Source organism: Populus euphratica, unplaced genomic scaffold (genome assembly GCF_000495115.2).
Source record: "Populus euphratica unplaced genomic scaffold, PopEup_1.0 scaffold152.1, whole genome shotgun sequence".
NCBI classification, from domain to species: domain Eukaryota; kingdom Viridiplantae; phylum Streptophyta; class Magnoliopsida; order Malpighiales; family Salicaceae; genus Populus; species Populus euphratica.
In genome coordinates this window covers 494,725-507,413 of record NW_011500040.1, presented here as the reverse complement: position 1 = coordinate 507,413, position 12,689 = coordinate 494,725, and the positions used below count along the sequence as shown (strand labels likewise).

The following is a 12,689-nucleotide window of genomic DNA, read 5'->3' as shown; positions in this document are numbered from 1 at the left end:
ACTAGCTAACCAAGGTCATAGTTATCAAATCTATTTGGGATTTGAAGTAATTTAAAATTCAAGTCAGATGGATCATGCTGATTTATTTATTTTAAAATGAAAGGACACATAAAAAAAATGACATTATTTTGGATAAAAGTTAAAAAAAATCTATGGAATTGATTTAATTGGATCTTATATAAGTTTAGTTAAATTACTTAAATTAACTAAATTTCAAGTTAATTGCCAGACTAGAACAGGTTTAATAAGCATGATTAAGATAAGGTAACCTCCATCTCTTTTAACGGATTCTGCTAATTAAAGGCCTCAACACACTCTTGATTCCCGTGATTATTCCCTTTCCCTCTCCTTTCTTTTTCTCATGGTTCGTCCAGCAGGTGCCCCAGTTTCTGTGAAGAAAGAGCAACCTTCCAGCTTTAAAGAATTTTGCAAAGCCTCTCTATCCATATTCGCCGGATGGTGTCGCGTTGATAGAAAATTATCTCCACCTTCTTCAGGCAGATCAGATGAATTACAAGTGAAATTTGAAGCCATTAGCCAAGCTCCCGAGGTATATATACTTCCATGCATAAATTAATAAATGTAAAGTTTGCAGGAATTATATTCTAGAAGTTTTTGTTCTAATCATCTCTCGAACAAACTGGCATAGAGATTCGAAATCCTGAAATCCCATCAAGACGTTTATCTTTAAAAATTAAGGAAACTCACATCCATCACGACGATTGCATATCCTCACGTAGGTGGAATTTCCAGGAACTTGGTTACGATACAGAAGAGGGAAAGACGACGAATGGAATCCACAGTTTTAGATACAACGCTAATAGCACGCGAGGTGACAATCCTTCGAGTCCAAGAGGATACTTCAGACATAAAAGCACGAATGGCTGCTTTCCTAATATATCTTCTCCTCTGTCAAAAAGTGGAAGCCTGAAGAGCCCTTCTCGAAAATTATCTTTCCGAAAGAGAAATACGAGTCAGAAAAGCACCGAGTCACGTCATGGCTTGTCTGCATCTCTCTCAAGAAATGCAAGCCGGAAGACCGCCAGCACCATCATGTTTTCAAACTCAATGGGAAAGATGAAACCTCCGGCTATTGAAAGGCCTCTCGAGTGCACGCTCGAGGAGTTATGTTATGGATGCATGAAAAAGATCGAGATAACAAGAGATGTCATAATTACGAATACAGGGTCAGTTCCCAGGTCCAGAGTTCATCGTTTATTGCTTCGGTTTTCCATATGAATTTTGATTGTTCTTCTCCTTGATAACATGATTTACAATTAGATCAGGCTTCGAAATTGCAATTCTTCATGACTTGGCTACTAAAAATTAAAATCCATAAGACGACGTTCTTTTTAAAAAATCTGAGTCGCAAAGAATAGTTTTAAGCCGGGGAAACGCCGACCCTTTTTCAGAAGGCATGCACATTTGCCAGGAAACCCTGCAAGGCATTTGAACTTCGATCGAAAAAGGATGAAACTAGAACGAAGAAAAACATCACGAGCTAGTATATTGATGATGTTTTCCATTGTTTCTGGCAGGCGAGTAATACAAGAAGAGGAAACATTGACAGTTAGAGTGAAGCCAGGATGGAAAAAGGGAACGAAGATCACATTTGAAGGAATGGGAAGTGAGAGGCCTGGCACTTGCACAGCTGATGTAATCTTGGTGATTGCCGAGAAACGACACTCTCTGTTTCGGAGGGAAGGAGAAGGTTTGGAGATAGGAGTAGAAGTTCCACTAGTGAAGGCTCTAACTGGTTGCCAAATCTCGATCCCTTTGTTGGGCGGTGAGGAAACAAGTTTGATGATCGATGATATCATTCACCATGGCTGTGAAAGGATCATAGAAGGTCAAGGCATGCCAAGCACAAAAGAGCAGGGGCGAAGAGGAAACTTGAGAGTTGTCTTCCTCGTAGAATTCCCGACACAACTGACAGATGAACAACGGTCAGATATTCGTAGTATTTTAGAGGATTCCTCTTGAATCATTCAGTTTTCCCTTGGAGCCGATCCACGCCCAAGCTGATCATCGTACGATACACTTGGAATCTCTATGGTAATCCTCTTGTCTAGAATCTGACCAATATTTGGTTGTCAATAGTAGAAGATTCGTGGTAGTTTATGTACTATCCGTCCCCACTGGATCCCTTACAGCATCAGCTGCTGGGACAAGGTCCTAACTAGCAACCTCTCAGACATCCAATGCTACCAGGTGCCATTTGGCTACCTGGCCGACGGCTACAATATATTGTTTGATCTATTTTTTTTTTAAAAAAAATACTTTCGAAATGCATCATACCACGCTAACAAAAACAAATTTTATTCATCAGAGGGTATAACTGATATTGCATTCCACTTTCGTTCTTGTAATCAATCAACGTTCCAACTTAAATTAAGTACAAAAATAATATAGTGATTGAGCTTACACTGAAGACATCACACTATATTCCTAGACTTAAGACATTCCAAGCAGGGTGCGAAGTATTGTCCATAAATTACCAGTGATTAGAGCCTTCATCAATCTTAGCTTTCCCAGTGTGTACGGTGGATATCTCACAGATGCATCACCTACAAAACTACGATACACGACTGCCTTCTTGTGGGTAAAAGCATCGAAGGAAAATTTGCCATGGTATGAACCCATTCCACTCTCGCCCACGCCCCCAAATGGTACGCTATGAACTGCAAGCTGCACCATCAAGAACATATTAGATGCAGATACTAGATGGTTATTCAGTTAATGAAATTAAGTCCACAAATTTCAAGAGCAAGTATATGGGAAGATGGAACAAACGACAGCCCTGGACCAAGTATTCAGGAATCCAGGAGTCTTAGTCCCTCCCTCGCACATAATTGTGGTCCATGGTTTGTTATCATGGTAATTCCCACTTCATGTGAAAAGGAGAGAGTGCCGGAATCATTCATAAGTACTGTGAGCGCCAGAGGCACTCATTCATCTCCGACCACCATCACCCCCACAACTATAAAGTGTACCTGGGTGATAACCAGACAGACTGAGACTGCTCGTGTATTATGCATATATGCAAGGGTATGCACAAGTTTCTGGAAGTTCAGCGAAGAATAATTACATGCAAAGTAGTGTCATTAATGACCACACCCCCTGCAGAAACAGACATCAAAAACTGCTCCTTCAGCTTCTTGTTATTGGTAAATAAATAAGCTGCAAGTGGCTTTGTTCCTGATTTTATTATATCAAAGCTATCCTCGATTTTGCTGACCTGTTTGAACCAAAAAAAAAAAAAATCATAATTGGCATCCCACATTTTATTACAAGAATTCTGTGACAACCAATTGAACTTTCTACTCTTAAAAAAAATATTACCGTTATCCAGAAAACAGTAACGATTAATCTTTTTTTTTTTATCATTTACAAAGGCATTGTTCCAGCAGAAAATTACTCCACTAAAGTGGAAGACAACCTCCTACCAACTCATTTTGATCAACAAGCAGAGAGAGAGAGCACATATAGAAAACCATGATGTTTTTTTCTATTTGTAATAATAATTACTCTGCAATATCAGAGCTATCACTTCTACCCATTGTAAAGAGAAGCTCCTCCTTTAATGTTGTAGAAGCAGTTTAGATTCAGTTTTATGTCCTACTTCATATACTGTCCGTACAATAATACAGCTATGAGCCGAGGATCTCTTGATGCTTACAGTGAGAATGGGAAGCAATGGACCAAATATCTCTTCTTTCATTATTAGAGAGTTTTGTGGGACGCCCAATAATATGGTGGGAGCAATTCTCCTGCCATTGAAGAAAAGATTTGTCAATGCAAAGCAAACAGCACCAAGCTAAACTAAATTAACGAACCAAGAAAATGGCAAGCAGATACTCACAGGTTGGCTTCATCTCTTTCACCTCCATAAACAATCTTCCCAGAAACCTTATCCTCATCCAGTAGCTTTGTCAAACGAGCAAAATGGTTGGAATTCACAATTCGAGATAAGTCTTTTGATTCCAATGGGTTCTTTCCATAAAATGCCTCCAGTTCTTTTTTCAGAGAGTCCACCTGTATCGCAGAAGGAATTAATGAATGGCTGAAAAACAAAATGTTCCAACAAGGAAAAAGAAATGAATGATAGAAATCAGCATTACCAGCTTCTCAGCACAATCTTTCGTCGTTATAATGTAATCCGGAGAGATGCATGCTTGTCCATTATTACAACCCCACTTGCCTACAACTATCCGCCTAGTTGCAATCTTGGACAATTAGGTAGATGTGTCAGAGAATGATAGTAAGAAGAAACTTATGGTGCCTTAACCAACGGTATGTAGCAATGAACATGTAGAAAATGACACCCATAACACACACATGTAAAGGGATGCAAGGAGCTTTTTACCTGTATATCGATACCTGAATCGACAACAACTGGAGATTTTCCTCCAAGCTCCAAAACAACCGGTGTCAGGTGTTTTGCTGCAGCAGCCATCACAATTCGTCCTACTCTTCCATTGCCTGTAAAATCAAGGATGACATGTTTTTGGGCTCAAGTTTGTGTTGAAGAAAACACCGTTTAATTTGTGCTTAAAGCATCAGTTTAGTTTCCTCTTTTACTCGCAGGGTTTCTCCAAAAGAATAACTGAAAGTTTGTTTCTTATTTTTTCCTCTTTTTAGACTAATTATTTGAGGCATAAAATCATGCCCTTTAAATGAGACAAACACTAAATATAGCAGTACTTCAAAAGAGCACGTTTTGAATATCATATTCAACAAACTGGGAGAGCTGAATACTCTGAGCAGCATTGTCCTGAGAAAATAGTAGCATCACTCCACTTCAGCAACATCCCAAAGCAATGCATTTTATCACTCTCGAATCTTAAGAGAAACATGTCATCCCTAGGCAAAAGATGCATTACATGATCTATTATTATAATAGCAAGCCCAGCAGAAAACATTCTAACCTCTTCATATTCCATTTTAACTCCACAACCACGAGAAGCATTCATTCTTCAGAAAAGTACTGACCACTAAGTCTCACATACTCCCAAATTCCAACAAACTGCCTCATGTAAAGGAACTGATGTATAGAAAATCTGGATTCTACAATGCCCTTCAACCAAATTTCAGTTTACAAGGTTTAAGTACAAAAATCCGAGAGCCAAAATTACTTTAGAGGAATACAGAAGCTACAGCCCTCAGATGATAATAAGAACATACTACCAATCTTGTCAGGAAAAGGATTTTCACATTCTCATTAATTATAACAAGCAATTTCAGTGGTATGATGATGATTGACATGAGACATTTAGGAACACCAAAAATTATAGAATGTTCTATGACAACCATGTCAAACAGACAAAAAAAAAAAAAGGATCACCTCTCTCACACATGGTTTTTCTTGAGAATAGTATAAAGCGGAATGTATTTTCCTGCTCTATTCTGCCTTGCCTTCTCCCTTCTTCATGGCATATTACTGTGTACGCTCAATATGCTTATGGTTGCTCCCTTTTTTTGTCAGTTTAATAATAAAATTATACTTTTCCAAACATGTCAATCACAGAAATGCAGAGAGGACCTCTAAGACTTTAACTAAGCGGCTAAGTTGAAGCCTTTCCAAATAGCACAGGAAAAAGAATTCCGCAACTTGTTCAACATCTAGCAAGATGTTGCTTATATCATCACTTCAGAGAATTGTAAGAAAATAAGTACACAGTTTCTTTTGGGTTGATTTACCGCCATATATTTCTGTCTATAGAACAATTTAACAATTAGACATCACTTGCACATACAAACCGAGGAATGAACAAGAACCTGTATAAAATATTTTGTCCCACTTTTGCTCCAGTAGTGCAGAAGTTTCAGAAACAGCCCCCTCAACAACCTTTATCGAAGAGCAATCCAAATACTCTGGAAGTAGCTTTGCAAGCACTGAGGATGAAGCTGGTGCAAGTTCTGATGGTTTTAAAACCATAGCATTACCGGCTGCAATAGCTCCAATAAGTGGATCCATAGACAACACTAGAAAGAGAGAAATAAGAATTGATTATTATAGTATCAACAATAAATGCAAAGAAATATAGGGCTTTTCTATGAACATACAAAAAGGGTAATTCCACGCTGAAATAATCAACACAGCACCCAGAGGTTCTGACAGTATTTCAGCCGATGAAGGAAAAGTTGTCAAAGAAGTTTTTGCCTGCAATGAAAAGATATATTGATTACACTCAACTCAATTACCAAAAAGATCAAAACTGTAAACAAACTACAAATAGTGGAGCAATATTCAAAGCAGCTACCTTTTCTGGCATCATCCAACGTTTCAGTTCCTTAATAGCCAATGTACACGAGTTTTTTACCATAGTTAACTGCATAACAAACCATCAATCAACTTTTGAGAAAATGACATGAAATTTCACATAGAAATCGCATAATATAAGTTATTTCATGAGAATATTTAGGGGGCTAGATTTTCCGAATTTATATAAAAAACACAGCTTCCGTTATTCTCTTTCGGATGCACAAAGATGCAATTGCTTGCACATGCACACCTCACATCCTTTCAATATAGTTCATCTTACAAGATTAAAAGCTGACGTGCGTAGTTAGCAATTAAGCTGTAGCAGATTAATAAGAAATTGTAACTATTCCCTGAGAAAACAGTTAAATACATAATAAATACAGTTGGTAGTGCTTTGGAGTCATGATGATATGATGTTGCATTTCCTGTGGCAAAAGTCTTACCAGGAAAATGGTTTTCTAGGAAATACTGTCCAGTTACTTGTTTCTTCATTGGCACATTCAATCTAGTTGTACTTAAAAAAATCCCATTCCAGATTCCACTTACAATCTCATTGCCACTGTACCCGGCCAAACAGAACCAAACCAAACAAGGTTTCCGCATGCTAAACAATCTAAAGCACCAACTCCACAATTAGAGTCAAATACAATAAACATCAGGTTAGGCAATTGACTCAGGTTTCACATCTGTAGCAGGCGATCTTTGATTTAGAAATCATCATATACATCCAAACAAATTTCTTTGTTTCTTTATTGACATAATTTCCTTCCATCATGATTATCTGGAATCCTAGGTATCAGTCATATTCCTGAAGTATAGCAGTGCAATAAACATCCTATCTATCAAACAATAAATGCCCGCGTCCTGCAAGTTCCCTTGAATGCCACACATCACCTGCGTATCATACTCGAGACAGACACCAAACCTTGACAGGAACATTTAAAAAAAAGAGAGAGAAAAAAAGTGGCGTGTCATTAATGCTTCTCTCGTAAATAGAGGACCCCTCCTGCCCAGCTCTTGATCAGACGAACATTAATGTTAATCGAAAGTAAGACATGAAAGAGACGGGATTAAACCAGACCTAAGAATATCCATCAAATTAAAAGCTAGAGAGTAGTGGGGAACCCCCATCATAACAGACTGCTAGTCAAACCAAAGATCAAGAAACAAAAACGCGGCGGTTGTGATTTCAGTGTCCTGTAACTACAGTTAAAAATAAAGAGTAATCAATTACTGGTTCCTCCCTCAACTCTAACTAAAATTCAATAATAGATTAGACGGATAGATAGTCACCGATTCCGCGTCATCAATCGTTCCATTTATAAAACAGTTGCTCACGCATAAAAGTAAATAAAAAATCACATCACGTTTGAGGATATCATATGCAACCAAAAAAAACTAAGAGATTTTTCTACAAAAAAAAAAAAGAGGTTATGCCTGGTATTTCTCAGACCTCATAAACGATGGATTCAAGTTGAGGCTTGGAGAGATCTTGACGGAGAGCATCAACAATGTCTTCCTCGTGTTCATCGCACATCTTAACAATACTCTTCAACTGAGATATTCTCCACTCGTAACTCCTTGTTTTACCAGAAGCAAAAACGTCTCTCAGATCCTTGGCTAACACATTCGCTGCCTCCACATCAAACACCGTGTTCTCCTCCTCCTTAGTCGCCATTTCACCACTCGATGGACACAAAGATTAGAGTTTGGCTTGATGTAATGTGTTTTGTTCTAATAGGCAAACAGAAGGAGACTCTTTCTGTTTGGATTGGACTGGCTTTTGGAAAAGGGAATTTACTTAGCAATAATGGGAGAGGAATAATAATACAAATGTGTTGCTGTCGTTTGTAGTGGTAGTCGTAGTCGAGCCGGCTTATCAGCGGGAGAGGAATGATCTCTTGATAAGACGAGAGATTTGGGCCCCGTGCGCACATCAATATTTACTTCTAGGGCCGTGTTTTCACCGGATCTTAAAGCGCGTCGTCGAATGGGTTTGTCTCCGGATGATGGTAGCAAGAATCAATTATTTATTGTATGAGCAGTCGTGCTGCTCTCTACAGTATGAGGACGTAGGACGAGTACAAACTATAGCAGCAAGACAAAGTCTCTGTTTGGTATTGCCTTGTAAATGGAGGAGGGCGGATAAAATTTAAATTTATTTATTTATACTTTAAAATTGTTTTAATATGATAATATTAAAATAATTTTCAAAAAATAAAAAATGTATTATTTTATATTTTCTAATAAAAAATATTTTTTTAGAAAAACTATTATTAAACATCAAAACATATTATATATATAATAAAAAAATTAGACTTATATAACACAAATTAGAATAAGTAGCGTAGTTTTTCTCCAAATTGCCAAGGTTGAAAAAGAGATATTTTTTCAACTACTGTAGTTGAAAATTAACACTGTTTGACTAGTTGCTAGGGTGAGTTTTGCGTAGGGTCTCCTATTTGCAACTTACATGGATAAATATTCTTCCTTTATTTTTTGCTAGTTTTTTTTTTCATTTAGCCCCTTAATTTTTCTATTTAGTCACTTTGATTTCATTATTTCGATCATTTCATCTCTTGTTTTCTCCATAAAATTATAATAGTTGGCTCATGCTATATTGCATGCCATAACATATTTTTTAACATAAAAAATAATTTTTAAACATTGTTGATGTATCTTTTTTACCAAAAAAAAATTTAACCATTAATTTAAAATCGAATGCATCTTCTAATAAAATAGACTAGGGAACATGTATGCTAGCAAATGCTAGAAAGAGATTTTAATGCTAACTAAAGACTAATTCGTGAAATTAAAAAATGCGTTTAGCTAAGAATATATGATCATGTGTTATGAGAAAATCTTGAAATTTTTAATTTAATTATGTGGCATTAATATTTTTTACAAGAAGAGTAATAATTTAAATTTAATTAAAAAAATTCTACTAAAAGCCTTTCTTCTCTTCTTAATATCTTTGATTTTAAAAAAATCTAACAATTATTTCAATATCATTTATTTAATGAAAAACTAAAAGCATTTGGAAAACATTAAAAATAAATTAGAATGATTTAAAAATAGTAAAAAAGACACCTTCTAAGTAAAACTCATTTGTCTCATTAATATGCTATTTTTTTAAGCACCATTTTATTATTATTTCAGAAACAACTTTCAGCTCTAAAAGAATAACACGTTGATGATTTTAATATTAGCATATAGAAAAACATAATAACAACATAATGATACTACATTATCATGGGAAACTACTTGTAAGTGTTATTAAACCTTTCTCAGTTGGTCATTTTTGAAAACTTCCAACCTGAATTCTTGTATAAACCCAACTTTAAAATAAATCATATAAGAGTTAATTTGATATGATTTGGTTGACTTGATGGGTTTAAAGACAATCTAAAAAACCAATTAAAGCATGACTTTATTTTAAAAAAATCAAGATAATATTTTTTTTAATATTGAGATGATGAGATATCGGGTCAACTTAGGTTTCAAAAGAATTTCTCACGCAAGTGGAGATACAATCCCTGAAGGCTATCTAATCTTGAGCAACACATCATGGGATGTGTCAACCTCTTTTTATTCAAGATGCATTTCTTTCTTGAAAATTATTAGAGGTAACTTGATATAAGAGTTTTTTGAGAAAATAAATATTTTTCTTAGTTACTTTTATTTCTTTCTTTTTAGTTTTGTAATTTAAATTTTTTAATTAATTATTATTAGGATTTTCTAGTTTTTTTATTTAAAGGGAATAACTGTTATATTTTCCTATTTAGTATTAAAATGTTTTTTTTACTCTTTATATATATATATATATATATATATATATATAAAGATTTGAATAATAAAAATTGAATGTTTTAAGCATCTCCTCATAGTTATAGTGTTTTTGGTCTTTCAGGGTTTTGACTTTTAACATATCTTGTTATCCTTCACTCCCATCTGCATTAATTGGTATTAAAACCCAATAATTTCTAATAATTTTGGTTGGAGGTCATAGAGCGCGTGTACCAAACCTTAACTATTCCTATTCCTAATAGTTAATTAGTGTGTGTTATTAAATAACTATATATCGAAGAGATTGTAGAACAAAATGTTATTATGTTAGAATGAATGAAGAGATTTCTCCTTAGAAAATAAACATTTAGAAACTAATGTGTTATTTCTATCTACATCAATTAATGTTATTGAAAATATTGGTGATGAGACCTATAATAGGATGAATTGTATAAAGGTATTATGATAGGGATCTATGATGGGGTGACTCGCATAAACATGTTGTGTTAGGGATCAATAATTGAAAACCCACACAAAGTTTGTAACACCTCACCGCACTAGCAAGATATTGTCCACTATGGCTATGGGGCCTCACAGATTTGTTCTTGGTAGCCACTTGTGGCTTTAAAACGTGTCTTACTAGCCAATGTGAGTATGTTTTTATAAGGCCTTCTCCCAGGTCCTTACTCACTAATGTGGAATATTACAATCAATCCCCCTTAAGAAGCCTGACAACCTCGTTGGCATCATTGAACAACTAGTGAGCTGGGTTTTGATGTCAAATGTAAGGCTCGGCCCATCTCCCTTGTAGAATATTATTCACTATGGCTCAATCCAACCCAGCTTCCACGCTTCATGGTTTTGTTCCTAACAGCCCACAGACCCCAAAACACATCCTACAAGATTAGGTATCAACTGCTTTAATATGCCCTGGCTCTAGACACTCTTCTTTTGATGTGGGATGTTACAAAGTTGTTACGGATCTATGATGGGATGACCTATACATAAAAAAAATGTTTATGGTGAAGGATTGAGTGAAAAATAAAAAAACTAACAAAACTAAAATTTATATTCTCTTTAAATTATAAACCAAACTGAACTAACCAACTAGTTCAAATTGATAATTTCATGTCGATTTGGTTCATGTTTTTTCCTTTCAAAATTAGTTGGACTTGTTTCAATTCAATTAGGTTTTGGCTTTTTTAGCTTATTCTATGTTTTTATACACTTACCTAAATGTGTTTTGATTTGTCTTTTCCTTTATTTGTTATGGACCTAAACTATGACTTTTTTTATCTTAATTTTTATTTGTTATGAGCCTAGCTTGTCCAATCTCTTTTTCTTTCTTTTTATGGTGGTAATTACTCGTCAATGATAGAAAAATCTAAAGACTTCATTAAATGTATAACAAAGCTTAATTAAGGACTTTGTTGAATTTTTTTTAAATAAAGATTGAATAGAACCTTAACCATCTTCTTTAACCTAATCTTGCTACCAATATTGCAATTGAAATGGAAAAAAGTTGCAAGTCAAAGAATTTACATAAGGCGTCTACAAAGCAAGGAATTTCATAATATGAATCCATGTTATAAGTTTTTTTTTATAATACGAATTGCAAAGGTTGTTATTTCTTTTTTTTAATTATTCTTTTAATAGATTGTTATTATAAGAGAAACGGGGGGATACCTTGTGAAAAAATATTAATATAACAACTTCAAAATCAATAATGTCATAAAATTCATTCATTTTCCTAACAATACCAAATTGCAAAGTTCTGATTCTATAGTTAAGTGAATGCTTACCTTTGCATAAATGTATAAAAATCAAAATTAACCTAAAACCAAATATTCAATAACTACATTAAATAAAAATAAATCATTGCTCAACATTACCTTGTCTTTTTTCTTTGTTATAAACAACACAAATGAACAATAAAACCTCAATAATAAATATCAAACAGTGGGAAACCATGAACCTAACAAAGCCAAAATAACAATAAAATACTGATTTAACTTGTTCAAAAATTTATGGAAGTAAAAAATAGTGGCACTCATGCACACTCTTAAACACACACAAAACCAGAAAACACAAAAAACAAATAATCCCAAGTTCAAAGTTTTATTCATCTAATAATTAAAGTATACAAGGGTTAAAACTCTCTCCTTTTTTTCTTTTTCCTTTTTCTTCTCAACCAAGCACATCTTTACAATAGTAACCAAAACAAATCATAAAAGCAACAAACATAATTATTTGAAAATATAGATTCATCATAAAATTTAGATAAACTCTCATGATTTTTCATGAAGAACATCACACCTTTCCACCACTATTTTCAATAGCCATGGTGAAACACACATCCTCATCAAATTTTAATGTAGTGAGTTCCTGCATAAATTGAGTCAATAGTAAGAAAATATTTTCATGGAAAAGTAAAAAGATGAAAAACAAATTCATCAAAGAGAATGAAACAAACCAAACAAATCAATATTTCCAAGCAAACCATAAATAAACAATTAAAATCAAACTGGAAAAATAAAAACTTAAAAAGAAAACAAATATAAGAGTGTGCAACTTCAGAGAACCTGCAAGGGGAATGAAAAAAATATATCAACATCAACAAATAAAAAAAAATAGAGAT

At 34.5% G+C, this 12,689-nt stretch overlaps 2 protein-coding genes across 2 annotated transcripts; one reads left to right on the top strand and one right to left on the bottom strand.

Moving 5' to 3' along the window:
- Positions 1 to 361: 361 nt before the first annotated feature.
- Positions 362 to 2,232, top strand: LOC105107250 (dnaJ homolog subfamily B member 13-like). Its single transcript, XM_011001105.1, has 3 exons — positions 362 to 550; positions 754 to 1,187; positions 1,539 to 2,232. The coding sequence occupies exons 1-3, from the start codon at positions 362 to 364 to the stop codon at positions 1,981 to 1,983; spliced, it is 1,068 nt and encodes a 355-aa protein (XP_010999407.1). The 3' UTR covers positions 1,984 to 2,232.
- A 63-nt stretch (positions 2,233 to 2,295) lies between these two features.
- Positions 2,296 to 8,144, bottom strand: LOC105107247 (aldehyde dehydrogenase family 3 member H1-like). The gene is made up of 10 exons (XM_011001101.1): positions 7,719 to 8,144; positions 6,264 to 6,332; positions 6,067 to 6,163; positions 5,779 to 5,985; positions 4,367 to 4,482; positions 4,122 to 4,226; positions 3,863 to 4,035; positions 3,680 to 3,770; positions 3,089 to 3,238; positions 2,296 to 2,688 (listed from the first exon to the last, which is right to left on the bottom strand). The coding sequence occupies exons 1-10, from the start codon at positions 7,941 to 7,943 to the stop codon at positions 2,455 to 2,457; spliced, it is 1,467 nt and encodes a 488-aa protein (XP_010999403.1). The 5' UTR covers positions 7,944 to 8,144; the 3' UTR covers positions 2,296 to 2,454.
- Positions 8,145 to 12,689: the final 4,545 nt, after the last annotated feature.